Source organism: Sus scrofa, chromosome 3 (assembly GCF_054392235.1).
Source record: "Sus scrofa isolate SSC_HxYL_T2T_F1_AM1 chromosome 3, Sscrofa_HxYL_maternal_Yorkshire_Landrace_v2.0, whole genome shotgun sequence".
Taxonomy (NCBI): domain Eukaryota; kingdom Metazoa; phylum Chordata; class Mammalia; order Artiodactyla; family Suidae; genus Sus; species Sus scrofa.
Window position 1 is genome coordinate 43,430,199 of NC_139385.1, and position 16,402 is coordinate 43,446,600.

The 16,402-nt window shown below is 47.9% G+C and overlaps 1 protein-coding gene across 6 annotated transcripts in view; it reads right to left on the reverse strand.

Annotated features, from left to right (window-relative positions):
* RBFOX1 (RNA binding fox-1 homolog 1) overlaps nt 1-16,402 on the reverse strand; it is a 2,264,635-nt gene that overhangs the window by 2,052,509 nt on the left and 195,724 nt on the right. For all 6 annotated transcript variants that reach the window (XM_021088068.2, XM_021088064.2, XM_085017635.1 and 3 more), the window contains exon 2: nt 9,078-9,116. In XM_021088068.2, coding sequence (XP_020943727.1) covers nt 9,078-9,116 — 39 coding nt within the window. The remainder of the gene's footprint in view (nt 1-9,077; nt 9,117-16,402) is intronic.

Consider the following 16,402-nt stretch of genomic DNA (forward strand, 5'->3'; position numbering starts at 1 on the left):
GATTCCTTACTCCCTCCTTTCTGAGCTGCTGAAGCAAAAAGGAGGGATCGCCTAAATGTGGGAAGCCAGGCTGGCCGCCAGGATGTGCAGCAAAAAGGAAGGGAGCTGCATTTCTGTCAGGTGAGCTGATCTTTCCACCACAACCCTTCTGTTTGAGCCAATGGAGAACATCACACTAAGGCTGGGGCCGGACAATAGGGCCTGGGCCAGAAATTCCCTTCAGTGACAAGATACACTGTTTTGCAACCTTCCATCTCTAGGGAGCCCTTTCCGAGATCAGAAAGTTCTGAGGCACCCACAAAAGAAGTAGCCATGAGGAATCCATCCTGACGCACAACCCCATCAGAAGAGGAGAGAGTGAGGTATCGCATGCACCCCAGCTCCTTCCTCCATATGGAGCTTGCAATTAGGGAGAGCAATAAGGCAGGGACTGCAGATCAAAAACAATCTAGGGAAAATCAGAACTAACTCCTTTAGCTGTCCCGCCCCGACTCAGCACCTTGTAGATTGAAACAGCCAGGGCAATTACTTCAATCACTTATGCAAAGTAAGATCGGTTCCCAAATTGGAAGTGACAGTCCAGGCCACCTGGTTGGGAAGAGAGTCTGTCCTCAAGAGGAGTGTGAGAATTCCTCTCCTAGTTCTTTGGGTCTTTGCTTGGTCATGAGGTGACTGTCATCAAAATCACTGTCTCCTTCACCAGCACCATCATCCAATCTGCCAAAGCAAAGGCATCCGCTGAAACTGGCTCTAGGGCCCACGGACCAGCAGGCATTAAGTGCCCACGTGTTAAGAGACATTCCCCCAAAAGGTTGTAGGGACAAAGTATATTATGAATATATTCAAAGTGCTGATAAGACCTGCAGTGAAGAAACCAAATTAACTGTTTCCCAAATCGACCAAACCGATGATAACATGAACACCACCTTTTGTTTGTTTGGTTTTGGCCACGCCCATGGCCTATGGAAGGTCCTGGACCAGAACTGGAACCCAAGCCACAGCAGTGACAATACCAGATCTTTAACCCGCTGAGCCAGTCAGGAATTCCCACCTTTTAAAAAAAACGCTCTGGGCATGGAACACTATGAACACCGTACACAACCAACAGGGGGCGCATGGTTTGAAGTCGGTGGTCCCCAACCTTGATCCAGTACCCTGGAATCACTAGGGACGTTTTCAGAGCTCCTAACACCTGAGCCTCACCTCAGGGTAGATGAGCTACCTATGTAGACGGCAGCCAACAATGTGTCAGGCTGAGCCCTGCCACATCTGCAGGAGACCACACCTGGCACTTCATCAAGCATAGCCGATACCAAAAACGCAAAGAGGAAATGGACATGTCGCCGAACAGCTCACGGGTGTGTGTGTGTGTGTGTGTGTGTGTGTGTGTGTGTGTGTGTGTTATGGGACGGGGAAAAGGTGGCACATACAGTGCAGAACTTCCCGACAATTCCTTTCGAAGATCCCTGCTCTTTCCCCAGAATTTTCCTCCACATGGAGCTGTTTTGTTCTCTTTTCCCTCCTTCTCCTCTCGCTACCCCCCCCCCCCCCGCCCCGGCCAAGCCTCTAAGCCTCTATTATTCTAAACGAGTCCCTTTTGAATCTAAGGTCACACACCTCACTCGAGAAGAACAGCCATGCTCTGTTCTTACTCAAATCGCTCCAGGGCTCTTGCCCCCAGTCCAAAATGGCTTATCAAAGTGTATTTGCCAAATGCATGTCCATGAAAATGTCCATTCCCAAGAGTTCACCAAGTGCTCTTGTGGCTGGACGGAGAAGTGGCCGTGTTTGTAAGACTAACTGGGAGGGCCAGACTGAGAAAGGTTAGCCAGGAGGGCTGCATGGAAGAGGTGAGCTCCTGCCATCCTCAGGATTCTTGTAGAGGAAACAGGAAGAACCTAGAGGTTAAGGACAAGATCTGCACAAGCTTGTGCAGGCTGGGGAAGGAGCTAGAGGAGGGGAAGGGGGAGGAGGGGAGAGAGTGAAAGGTCTGAGCTGTCCTAGCCTGAAGGGCTTTGATGAAGCAAATAATAACACCAAGTAGGTAGCTTCCGGCACCATATGCCAGACACAGTAAGAAACACTTCGTTTCTCTTGCTTTGCTTAAACTCCACAACAACCTAGTGAGACGGGTACTGTTACCCCAGTGAGTCAGCAGCCTGGCTGGGATTTGAATCAAAGCACTTGTCTTCAGGGGCCATTTGCTTAACCACTGCATTAAAGAGTAATGAGCTAGAGCACCGATATAAACAAAGCCAATTAAGCAGGCAGAGTGATGAGGTTCTGGAGTAATCCAGAATCTTGCTGTCACAGACAGGCGCTCGGACCAGCAGCGTCAGCATCACCTTGGAGCTTAGAAGAAATGCAGGGTCTCAGGCTTCACGCCAGACTTACTGAATCAGATTCTGCATTTCAACCAGAGCCCCCAGGGGCTGCCTCAACACAGAAAAATGGGGGGGTGCCGGTGTGGAGGTGGGGGGGTCAGTAAAGTAAATGCAGTTCTAGAGGAGCACTGTGGGTGGAAACAGAGCAGGTCAGAGCCCCAGTGAGTGACTAGACGCAAATACATTTCCAAAGCCACAAGCAGCTGGCTGCCGTCATCTCTGACAGCGAGCAAGACAGTCCTGGTTAAGAGCTAGAGCCAGTTCCAGGTACTAATGGCTCTGCTACTCACTCAAATGTGTGGCCTCGAGCAAGTTATGAAACCCCAAAGACTCACTTTCACTGTTGGAAAGTGGAGGCAAAGGACATTTCCTCACTGGGCTGTCAAGAAGATGAGGCGAGAAACTCTCTATCTGGTGCTTAGTGCTGGGCCTCTTACATATTAACCCTTCCCCAAGCATTATCTATTACTATGTCAATGTCAAAATTATCACTTATGGGCACAAAGCTGGCTCTGAGGCCCCAATTATAGCGACAATGCCTGGGAACACGGAAGAGGGTGCAGAGAAATGCAAAGTGCAAGTGAGCTGACTGTCCTCATCTTGCCTGGATGGAGTTCAAAGATGCCATTTCATTCTTGACTTTGACCATTAGAGAAACAAGGGTTACAGCATCCTTTTCAAAGAAGTGAAAGGCAACCACATGTAGAATTAATTATAGGATGCTACCTTCCAAATCAGCAGGTAAGATAAAAGCAAATCAAACAGAATCTGCAGAGCCAAGAAGGGAGAAAAGAAATGAAGCAGCAAGAGAAAGTCCTTTTTAAGGAATAATTTTTTAAATGACAAGGGATCAAAAAAAAAAAAAAAGAAATGTACATATACATGCATATAGCTACATACACACACATATATACACATACATACATATATATATAGGCCAATGCACTGATACCAAACTCTCAATTAAAAGGCTACAATGCTCAGGTGGGGTGAATGAACAAGATCCATCCATGAGCTATTTCCAAAAGACATCTGCATTTCCAAGAGGAAATTTCTAAAAGTAACAATGAAAGGATGTTTCCAGGCTCATGGGAACCAAAGACATATGGTAAAGCAACATTGATTTTAGAAAAACCCAAGGCAGGAAGCATTACCCAAGCTCAAGATAGTCACTGTATGTTAATAAAAACTTCAATCCATAACCAGTGCTAGTCAATAAGTCACCTTGGTGAGTCAGAGAACATAGATTCAAAATAGATAAAGCCCGAACAATGGCCAGGACCAAAAGAAACCCACAGAAATACAGTAGCTCTGGGAAACCCTAACCAACCCATCTCAGATTTTTTTAAAGGACCTGGAATTCCCGTTGTGGGTCAGTGGATTAAGAACCTGACAAAGTGTCCATGAGGATGTGAGTTTGATCCGTGGCCTCACTCAGTGAGTTAAGAATCTGGTGTTTCTGTGGCTGTGGTATAGGCTGGCAGCTGTAGCTCAGATTTGACCCCTATCCTAGGAACTGCCATATGCTGCAGGTGTGGCTATAAAAAAAAAAAAAAGGACCCGAGGTCATATAGCACAATTTTATAAGTGTCCAAGAGATATTTCAGGAAAATTCAGCCAGACTTGTCCATTTACCAATCAATCCACCCACCCAACCATCCACCACCCATCCATTCATCCATCCACCCACCCACCCAATATCTACCTACCCATCCATCCACCTACCCATTCATCCATCCATCCATTCATCCATCCATCCATCCATCCATCCACCTACCCTCCCATCCATCCATCCATCCATCCATCCATCCACCTGCCCCCCATCCATCCATCCATCCAACTGTCCACCCAGCCACCCATCCATCTACCCATCTACCCACCCATCCACCCACCCATCCAATGTGCACTGAGAATTTACTCCCTACCAGATACCACAGAAGGTGCTGGGGATTCGGTGGAATAAAAAGATAAGGCACTTGCTGTCAGGAATTTTACAAACCTTTTCCAACCACAAAGAAACAAAAGGTAAGTAGATAAAGTTATTAAAAACGGAGGCATGAAGATAAACAATGGGGTATGACAGGAGTAATAAGGTGTCAGCGAAGGTCTCGGGTTTTCATTCAACAAGACATGTGCAGACAGGTGCTACCTGAGGAGCTTATATTTTAGGAAGAGGGAGTCAAACCTGAGCACAGGAAAAGAATGTTATTTTGGATAGAGCTAAGTGCCATGAAGAAGGTAAAACAGAGCAATAGAAAAGAGCATGGGGGGCGTGCAGAGAGAGGCAGATGCTTTGGCCAGAGGCTCCTAAAAGGAGACGGCATTGGATCTGAGAGCCTCCAAGGTCAGAAAGGTGCTAGGAGCTGGCTCCTGTCAGGGTGTCTGGGCGTTATTCTAAGAACCACGGGAAGCCTCTGGATCTGCCTGGGTACTTAAGGTAACTCCATATGGTTCTGCGGGGCTCCGAAGACACCTTGGGTTCCATGGGGAATCAGACAGAGCTACCAGTGCCGGCAGGCTTGCCACATCCATGGGGCCTCAGATGGTAAATCCTGCTCTAATTACACTGGTGATTATGAACCGACACTGGCTGAGCAGGGTAAAGCATTCCTCTGCTAGGAAATGATCGCTGGGAAGCCAGTCCCAGCCTCTCAAACAGGGAGGGTGCCATGCACTTAAAAACCGCTGAGAGAAGGAGGTGAGGCAGGAGCAAAGGCACCACCCTGAGAAATAAGTGAGGAGCCCAGACACTGGGCAAGACACTCACTGGTGAGTCAACCCCCGGTCCTCAAGGCAGCAACAGAAGGAGCACATGCTGAAGTCCATTGGACCTGGATTTCAATCCTTGTCCTGCCTCCAGTGAGCTGGAGGACCTTGGACAGTTATTGCCTTTCTGGGCATGAGGCTCCCCACCTGCAAATGGGTTTCATGTGGGATCACCTGATGCACAGTAGGTCTGAGAAACGCCAGACCCTTCTCCCTGGATTCTCCCACCCCTCTTGGTGGCAAGCTCTGGAGGGACAGGGAAGGAAAGGAGGATAAAAGGAAGGAAACCGCCACCCACAGAGGTTATTATACTCCCCGGCGATGCTGCAAGGGAGTTAAAGAAGCCGTGATAATAAGATTCTCACCCTGTGTTCCCTGTGACAGAGAACAACAGAGACAGGAGAAGAGAGCATCCATCAGAACTCACAGAGGAGGCAGACAGAGGCAGGTGATCAAAGGAATAAATCCGCCACAATCTGAAAAACAGCCTGCCTGCTTTCATCCATCTAGGAGGTGATGCAAGGACTCACACTCCGTCCCCAAATACCTTTATTTTCCATCCAAATCACCCCAAGTGGGGCTGTGGGCGTGGCAGGTGTCCGGAACGGACCCCCTCAGGGCTAATCAATCTTCTCCTTGGTCTGGCCACATCTCCCAGTGCCTCAGCCCCCACTCCGAGCTAAGCCTGAGAAATATGCCCCTGCCAAGGAGATTTATCCATTTTAAAAGGTCAGAGAATTACTGCCATTGAAACTTGTGCACGGAGCAGGTGTAAATATGCCCCAGCTCCCCCTTGTGCTTCATCACGCTCAGGAGAGGGAACCTGGGGGAAGTTACTTTCCAGGCAGAGCGTTTAACTGCTTGGTGCCTGGGGAGCCAGGGACTCCCTGGGGACAGGACCTACCTGCCATGTCATCTTTATCACCCTCCTCTCCCTTTCCCTCGAGGAGCATCCCACCTTCCGCTTCCTGGGCTGCCAGCACCACTGGGGACCTGGACCCTCCCTGTCTGGTTTTGTGCAGCATCCAGCTGAGGGGAGTGGGGAAGCAGGATAAACAACTCCACACAACAAATCCAGACCTCACCCCCGTTGCTGCCAAAGGATTGAGAAGGCAGGATACAAAGTCAGTTAAGCAGCAGTCACCTTGACTGTAGGTGCCAGATCATCTGTTTTGCAATATGCTTCCTAGGGGTTTAACTAGGAAGAGAGAAGAATGGAATGTCTTTCCCCCAACAGGAACTCCTATTTTCTCACAAGCAACTTAGACATTCCCAGCATCTCAAGATGTTTTGGGGACTGTGTGGATCCAGGAAAGCCCAAACTGTGATGGGATCTTTAAAAACTCACCACACTAGTGTGGAAAATGTTGATGCCTGGAGGGGAAGGGATCCTGGAGAAGCCTACAGACACAACAGGAAGAATCCAGGCTGAGGAGATGCACAGATCTGGGTTCAAATTCCACTTCTGTCACTTATAAGCTGTGTGACTACAGGTAAGTTACTTCACTTCTCTGGGCTTCTGCCCCTCCATGGTAGGAAAAAAGGATTGATAAGACCTAGTCTGCTTAGGGACTGTGGAGATTGAGACTAATTCAAGGAGTTCCCATTGTGGCTCAGTGGGTTAAGGATCCACCTGGTATCCATGAGGATGCAGGTTCAATCCCTGGCCTGACTTACTGGGTTAAGGATCTTACATTGCTATGACTATGGCGTAGGTCACAGCTGCAGCTCTGACTCCACCCCTAACCTGAGAACTTCCCTATGCCACAGGTGCAGTCCTAAAAATAAAATAAAATAATAAAATAAAATAAAATAGACTAACTCAAGTAGTATTATCGCACCTGGCCCCATGATAACCAGCAAGCTGTCATGACTTTGTCAAGTTGACTTTGTCAGCCCTGAGAGAGAAAGAGACTGAAAAGCTATGTCAACCACCCCAGCAACAAATCAAGCAACCACTCAATCAAGTGGCCCAGCAGCTGCACAGATCGTGCAAAGTTAGAGGGTCAAGATGCCCCGGGGAAAGAGGGAGACTGGCCAGGAAGGATACATTTGGTCCCTCAATGTGAGAAAAGCCTTCCCTCTGCTCTCCTTCCACCCCTGCTTCCCCCCACCCCCAGCCCCGCTGGCAGAGCACAGAGTAGAACGTGCCAAACAGGGCTGACTCCTGCAGGTAGGTCGGCATGGTGGTTAGAAAGACCGGCCCTGGAGGCAGCGTGCCAGGCTTCAAGTCCTAGCAGACACGGGAGACCTTGCTGAGACTCCTTTTCCCCTCGTTACAGATGGGAAAATTTTGCAGTTCTTCAAAACATTAAACACAGAATTACCCGAGGCCCCTGCCAACCCACTCCTGGGTATACACCCCAAAGAAGTGAGCAGGTATTCAAACACTTGTGCATACATGTTCACAGCGGCGCTCTTCACACCAGCCAAAGAAACAACCCAAATGTTCACCAACAGACAAACGGATAAACGAATGTGGTCCATCCATGCCATGGAATAGTACTCATCCATAGAAGGAATGCTGCACTGGCACAGGATTACGACATGGGTGAGCCTTTTCAACATGATGTTCAGTGAAAGAAACCAGCCACAAGAGGCCGCCTATGGTTGGTTCCATTTATATGAAAAGACCAAAGCAGGCAAATCCAGAGAGAGAGAAAGATTAGTGGTTGCCATAGGCTAGGAGGAGGGGGAAAGAGAAGTGACTGCCAATAGGGTTAGCTTTTGGGGTGACGAATATGTTTAGATGTGATGGGTGCATGACCTTTGAATATACCAGATGCCCCTAAATTGTTCACTTGAAAATGCATGATTTTATGTTACATGAATTTCTCATCAATAAATTACCCCCCCCCAAAAAAAACCCCACAGTTCCTCAAATTCTTATACCAATAACTGGCAGCCAACAGCAGGACGCTGGAGCACACTGCTCCAATGGACAGTGACACTGGGAGGGGCAGGGGCAGTGGAGCACAGAGCTCACTCTAATCACCACTCAAATGACACAGACCACAGAGCCAGCCTCTCCAGGAAGCCTCCTTCTCCATTTAAACCCTCTCCAGGCCACTCAAGGACCAGGCACAGCCTCTCCAATTCTATCACCCAGGAAATTTACCTATGTCATAAAAAGATGCTGTCCTGACACTAACCTTAGAAAAAACGTTTTTCTTATATTTGTATTAATTTTCCTTCCCAGGTTTTAATTGAAGAGAGGATACAGCATCACAAGGGAAATAAAAACTTACTTCATCTATCTGAGGGCCATGTGGCTTCATTAGAAATTACATTAGTTCCTCATTAGGCAACAATAATAATGGAGAGTTGGAATCAATAGAAAAAATGCTTTGCCCCAAGGTATAGATCCGTTTGGTTCAATTATATTCTTACATGGCCAAGCTCTGGTGGCTCCAACACTAATAAAAATGTGGTGTGATACCGGAGGATGTGGGCTTCCTTTATTCACCTTCAAATGAAAAATAAAATAAAGGAATGGGCATGATTCCCATCCTCACAACCACTCTTGTCATTCCTAATGAGAAGCCACCTAACCATCTACCTAGAGCTCACACATCAAAAGTGCCAAGTAAGATTCATCTCACCAGCCTTCCATGACCAATCAGCAGGAATTATTCTCTGTAAGGGTTGAATTGTGCTGTGGTTGACTGGTGATGTCTGCCTTGGCCATGGGATTGGAGGGCTGTGTCTGGTACCAGACACGGGCCAGTTATGCCCAGGAGCCCCTCCAACTGGGAGGGGAGGTTAAGAAAACTATAGGCTGTGAGCACTGACGATGCCCGCCCTTCTCCTTAGCCACTCCCACTGGGTGGGTTTGTACAGTAATAAACAATAGGAGGCTTTTTTTCATCTCCTTCCTTTCCACTAGACTTAACAAAAATCCTAAGTCAAGATAAAATGAGTACTTACCTGACCCTCGACCAGGCTATATGGCAGGGACAGTGGATCCTGCATAAAAAAGAGAAAAGAAGAAATACTGAGTTTCACATTGAAATAATTGCTTATCCTTTGTTTTGCTCTTAAACAAAATTACCACATTCCTTGGGAAGAAATATTTGATTTATTCATTCCAAAAATGTTCACTGGGTGCCTAACACAGGCCAGGTACTGTTTACTGTAGGCTCTGTGTTTTTCACAGAGGGTGGGAGAGAGGAGGAAGGACATAGAAAATAAAGAACTCAGTAGCCATAAATGAAGTTACTGTCAGATAGTGGTGAGTCCAATGATGATAACAAAATGGGTTATGGGAGGGAGAGTGACAGGTGCTACTTTATGTTGAGGGTTGGGGGGGACTGAGAACTGCATGACAAGAAGGAGCCAAGTGTACACGGAGTAGGTATTTTCAAAGCAGGGACGGCAGGTACAAAGGCCTTGGGGCCTTGAGTGGATGAAGGCCAGGAAGCAGGAAGGCTGGAGCATCTGGAGAGAGTCAGACATCAGGGAGGCAGGCAGGGGCCAGATCATGTCTGAGCTTAAAGATTCCACATGTGAAGTTTTGGTGTCTAAGCAAATTTGGAAGGCACAGAAGATTTTAAGCATATTTTCACAGAGCCAAAAGCCACGGCCTACTCCACTCTGTAGCCCCAAAGAGAACCCGTGCTGTGAATGGATCCACACACATGCTCCACTTGTTCTCAGAGCTCCCAGCACAGGAAGGGCCCTGGCTGAGATGAAAAGAAAGAAGCAAGTTTCGCACACACTTTGTGAAATGCAAATCCCAGGGCCAGCCTGCCCCTGGGCCCAGGACATCGCCGTCCAAGCCAAGTAAACCTTCTCTTCCTTCCTCTTTCTCTCCCCGCCCTCTGCTCGCATTTCCACCGTATTTCCTACTGGCCGAGATGGTTTCCCACCCAAAGGGAGGGAAGACACCACAAGCTCTCCTTTTCCATACACGAAGCTCAGATCAAGCCCCTTCATCCACGTGCCCTGGGGGCTCCAGCCGCACCTCCTCAGACCCCAAGGCAGAGTAAGAACAAAACCTCTTTCCTGGACTCTGCCGAACAGATGAAAATCCCCTGGCACTGGCTAGTCCCAACCAGGGCTTCAGGCCCTACAAGCCGTGGTGAGCTTCACGGGGACAGTACCTTCAACACAAGCAGAGAGGACATTGCTCTGCTTTGCTCCCCGCAGGCTCAGGCACAGCAGACGGGGCCATCTGGAGAAGGCGATCTTCCACGTTACCTCCCACCCACCCCCTTCACAGGGTGGTCCTGGGGCTCAAATGAGATACCACACACCTGGTTCATGGACGGCGTTTAGCCTAAGTGTCAAGAGCTGTCATTAGCCTAGACCAGCATTTTTGCCCTAAGCATCTTTGCCACAAACATTTTCGCCATAAACATCTTCGCTGCAAAACTAATCCGCCATAAGGCAATTTCGCCATAAAAGATAAAATAACAAAAAAGGAAAGAGGGACGTTTAAAAGGCAAACATGCAAAATGAATATCAAAATTTAAAAGACTTTACGGTGAAATACAAAATATTTGCACACATTGAAAATGAGTACAAACTCATGACAATGTCACCAAATAGCTAAGAGGGATCCATTTGCAAACACCAGAATGCATGTCTGTAACAGCCCTGCATGGCACTGGGAAAGCCTCTAAACTGCTGTTTCTTCTTGGCAGATTATCACATGTCCGTTGGTAAATGTTCCAAAGTTCTATGGGAAACACGGGTTCATCTCCATGCTTTCAAATCACAGAAGGATCTGCAAATTGATATTATAATTTTCTAGGATAATACATAATCTGGCTTTGCACCATTTAACACTTCCAGTAAGTTTGATCACCGTATTTTCTATCAAATCCATACACGTAGTTGTTACCATCCAGTGTTTTAATAACACCACATCTGTTCCTCACTAGACCATCATGAGGGCTGAGATTAATGAAATATAGAAATGGGAGTCCTGCATCCGTGGAGAAATGAAACCAACTGTTAACCAGTTAGTTTATCCTTTATGGCAAAACTGCCTTATGGCCAATTAGTTATGAGGCAAAAGTGTTTGCAGCAAAGATGCTTACAGCAAAGAAGCGTTAGGATGAAAGAAAATACCTGGAGTCATTATTAGTATGTTTATTATCATAGTTGGTCAAGTCCATGCCCCACAGATTAACCATGACCATGGGCTGGGACCAGCCAGCACAGACCATTCACATAAAGAGATGACTTAGAACCAGAGCCTCAATTCATAAACAGGAAACCCTTGGAGTGAATGCTGCTGAGCAGCTTCTCCCATGGCCTCCCAACACACCTGTGGTGTTTCTCTCCTGTTTGCAAAGTAAACAAGAAGGCTTGTCCCACCTGCCCGTGTTGAGAGGCACGGGCAGGGCAGAGCGCCATCTTTCCCTCCCACATCAGTGTCTGGACCACTGGGCAGGCTCAGATGGGTCTCTGACCTCAGTTTACAAGGGAGGTGCACACCGAGAGTGACGGGTGAAGGGGAGCCCAGGGTCTGCCTACTAGGGAGTGGACTGACAGAGACCTTCCTCCTGGGATATCAGCACGGAGCCCTGTGCCTCCTCAGCCTTTCCTCTGTCCATCGTCCCTCCCCTTATCTTCAAACCCTCCTTCTATGCCAGCTGCTTCTTCCTCCCTCACTTCCTATAGCAACTGTAAAAGCTCAGTTCTCTCTGCTCCTTTCCCACCAGAACCAGGCTCAACATTGGAGACACGGCGAGAAGCATGTATGGACACGGTCCTGGAGGGCCCGTCAGGAGGAGGGGCAGATACAAGAAGGGCGACAGCTTGGAGGAAGAGCGCATAGGGGCCCTCCGCCTTCTCATTTATTCCTCAACGCCCGGGGCCCCGCCATCCACAGCTTTATCGCACAGCCAGGGTCCCCTGTCCCTTTTCACCTTTCGGGGATCCCTCTGCAGGGAGTCTTAAAGCTCTGTCTGTCCCCTCTCTGACGCCTTTTCCCAAAGTCCTTTGTCCTCTGGGAGGAGCCTATTCCGAGAACACAGCATCCCCGAGGAATCCGCCTCTGTGGGGCATCTCACTCCCCCCTCCCTGGGAACAATTTCCTCCTCCACTCAGACCTCAATCCCCACCTCCTCAAGGACCCCCAAATGTGGGCCCCCGGCCCTGGCTGCCCCCCTGAGCTCCGGACACCACAAACTGCCCTCCTGCTCTCTCCACATGGGTGTCCCATTGACATTTCCACAGCACACAATCCAAGCCATGCCCTGCTCTTTCCACCAGCTGTGCCTGCTCCATCTCCTGGGCTCGAGAAGCGCATCCCAGTTTTGCCAGCCCTCTGAGCTGAAGCCTGGGGGCCTCGTCTCGCTCATCCGCGTGTTCAATCCCTCTTGATCCTCAGCAGCTGTGTCTCTCGCACTCTCCTCCTCGGTCTGGTTACTGCATAATAATTGCATAATAATAGATGCTTCAAAGGCTTCTGAACGAATCTCTTTGTGCTGCTGAGAACAATTTGGCTGAAAGCAAGGGGACCAGCAGGACAATCTGGTCAAAATGAATATAACACGGCAGTTGTTTCTCTGAGTGTTGGTCATTTTGGTGTGCCATGATGTGTTTTTAAAGACTTTTTGAAATTCTACTTTATTTTTATTAGAGTATAGTTGATTTCCAGTGTTATGTCGATTTCTGCTGTGCAGCATAGTGACCCAGTCATACACATATATATATAGATACATTGTTTTTCTCATACCATCCTCCATTATGTTCTATCCCAGAAGCATGGATATAGTTCCCTGTGCTGTACAGTAGGACCTCCTTGCTTAAAGACATTTTATGCATTTTTACCCAGCAGGATCTGTTTACTCTCCCATATTCGGAGTTTCATTTTATTTCATTTGTTTAAGAAATCAAGACCTAGGATTGCCAGGCTTGGCTGTAACTAATGGCAGACACTGGGCAATGAAAAGAAAGAGTCCCCTATAAAAATCTTCTTTATAGCATTCATCTAGAGAGCCTCACATAACAGTCCTTTGAAAAGCCACGTATCTGCTGCCCTGTGGAAATCAGTTTTATGGTATGTGTGACCCTGGAAAGGGAGGGTGTCCATTAACTCTATATAAATCAAAATCAATATTATTTCCACCATTCTTTTCTGAGTGATAAATGAAGAAAGGCCCTACTATTCACCAAACTCACCCCTGAAAAAAAGCCACACAAATTTGATATGTATTCTTCTCATCTTTGTCTGAAATGTGTACAAACATATCTTCCGATGTACACCTAGGCAGATACACACAATATATACTTTTTAATGTTGAAAGTGTGGATTGGAGCTATAGATAATCATCCGAACACTTACTTCTTATAAACTTATCAAGGGAATATGAAAATCTTTTCCAGATAATTCATATAGAATTGAGTTTCTCAATTTCGGCACTGCTGAAAATCTGGACTGGGTAATTCTTTATTGTGGGGGCTGTCCAATGCATTGTGGGGTGCTGAGCAACATCCCTGGCCTCCCCCCCCCCCCGACCATATCCTCCCCCCCGAGTTGTGACAACTGACAGTGTTTTCAGACACGACCAAGAGTCCCCCAAGGGGACCACCAGTTGACAAGCCCTAGTGAGGAGCCATCACTTCCCTTTTCAACAGCTGCATGGATTTCCATGCTACGGATGCACCATGATTTATTTAACTAGTTCCTCATTCATCAACATTCAGTCTATTTTAAATGGATCAGAGGGGCTTGACGGTTTTTTAAAAAATGCAGTGTATAAAGAGTCATTTTACTTTATCGTTCTCATAAAATGTGAATGATTGTGTACTGGTTTGTTTAAAACAGACAGAAACTCTGAGTGCATGAGGCATCTCTCTGAGGTTTTCTTTTGTTTTTGCTTTTTAGGGCTGCACCTGCGGCATATGGAAATTTCCAGGCTAGGGATCAAACTAGAGTGACACCTGTCAGCCACAGCCACAGCCACAGCAACATGCGACGAGCCATGTCTGCCACCTACACCACAGCTCACAGCCATGCCGGATCCTTAACCCACTGAGCAAGGCCAGGGATCGAACCCACATCCTCATGGCTCCTAGTTGGGTTCATTAACCACTGGGCCACGAAGGGAAGTCCTCCGAGTTTCTTTTACGTTTGTTCCTATGACTTGGGCATTGACAGAACTCCACCTTAAGTCAGGAAAAGATGGTGATTTTTGTGCCATGACGGCATGGGGAGGTGGCAGCTCATCCACCATCAGTGGGGGCAGCAGTAGGCACCACTACCAGGCAATACAAAAATCAGGCTCAGATGAAGAGCCTTCACTCTGCCCAACCATCTCTTTCTTGTTCAGTAAAATTAGGTGGACAGCTACAGTCTGCCCCTCCCCGTCCCTCAGCCTGGATGAACTCAGTAAAGCTAGATGGCTCTCAAAGATAAATGCCTGGCCCTTCTCAGAAAGACAATTAATGAGCTCAGAGACTGCTTAAACGGAGATGAAATGTGAGATTAACAGACGCAGGGCCATCTATCCGCCCTGCCAACAGGCTATCTCCGCCTCGCCGCGCTGTTTCATGAGACACCGCCAAGGAAACCCACCGAAGGCACCGTGGCTATCAGGTCTATTTTTGAGATAATTACAAGGCTCGGGCCTGGATCCACTTAAAGGCAGAAATATGGGACAGAGAGGGATTAAGATGAACTCCACCCCTCAGTCCTCTGCTGAAAATGTCCCAACAGGCTTTAAAGGGAAGAGAAAACCACATGAAACTTTCATCAGAGCCTGGCTGGTTGCCGCAGGAGCTGTGAGGCTCCAAGTTCAAATTGTGAACAGTGCCCAGGATAATAATGAGGCATGTTCCCTGCCTGCAGGCTGGTCTTCTACCACCTCGCCCCCTCTGCTCTCCACATCTGGAAACACAGTGCCTGCAGGGGAAGGAGGTGAAGAAGAGAAGGAAAGAGGAAGAAGGGGGACAGATGACAGCGTAGAGCAGGCACCTGTGTCTCTAGTCATCACAGCACTGGCCTCTCTGGAAGCTCCAGTGTTTCTTGTCTATGCCCTGCTCCTAAAACACATGCAAGCTGTTACATTTAGAATGGATACACAATGGGTCTTACTGCACAGCACAGGGAACTATATCCGCTCTCTTGGGTTAGAACATGATGAAAGATAATATGAGATAGCATGACAAAAAGAATGTATGTTTATGTACGACTGGGTCACTTTGCTGTACAGCAGAAACCGACAGAACATTGTAAATCAACTAGACTTTAATAAAAAAAAATGTTTTTAAGGGATCTGTCCTCTGCTCTCGAGACCTTGCAAACAGAAAGACCACTCCTGGGTGAAGTCACCCCTGGGCCTGCTTTCTGGTTTTCTCTCCAGCCTGCAATCTCCTAGAAGGCACAGCAAGAATGCCAACCTGCAGGAAAGGACCCCAGCTTGCCGGCAGCTTCTCTGTCCCTCTACCCAGCGGAGTATTTCCACAGACACGGCTTCCCCCATCTTCCGTTCCGGGAGAAAATTTCCACTCTGAGCATGTCCCTCACTCCCCACCCTGATGACAAGTGCAATGACCCTGGGACATCCAGCGGCAATATTCATAACAGCCGCGGCACCATGCCCAAGCAGGTGACATGCTTTGTTCCTACAACGGGATTAGAACTTGGATTAATCTTTGTGCTTTTCCTCGGTGCCTTTCCTTATATAAGACTTTCCATCAATCAGAGGATCCTCCTTGCCTCCGGGAGGGTTAGGATTACTGCAGCGGGAGTGGGAAGAGAAAGAAAGAGTATTCAGTCTTTGGGGTAGTAAAAGGCAGCCGCCAGGCCAGGACCTGCAGAACGACCTCACCTTTGAGGGGGAGCACATAACCCAGGATAAGCCCCAGCACCATCTGTAAAGAACCTTCCATCAACAGCTGTCTCAAAGCTGCCAATAGTCCATAAAGATTCCTGTTCAGGCCCCAAGACTTCACAGAGCCCCAGCAAAACTCCTGCATGTATTCCCCTTTTTAGGGGTGCCTCTCCTTTTTCAAAGGAGCCTTACAGGCTTCTTAGAAGACAGGGGGTGGGAAAGAGAGGTTGCAGTGGTGTGAACGGAAGAGTAGTGAACCCACCCTCCAATGGTCCATGAATTGAAACATTTATCCTCACAAAAAGACTGCAAGAAAGGTCAATATTATTATTACATCTGGCTCGTAGATCATGAAAACAGAGAACTATAGGGCTCAGGGGCTCAGGGGCCCAGGGGTCAGTGAGCTGGGATTCAAACTTGCTTCGTCTGATTCTGATTCCAAGATCTCTCTTATCTCTGATT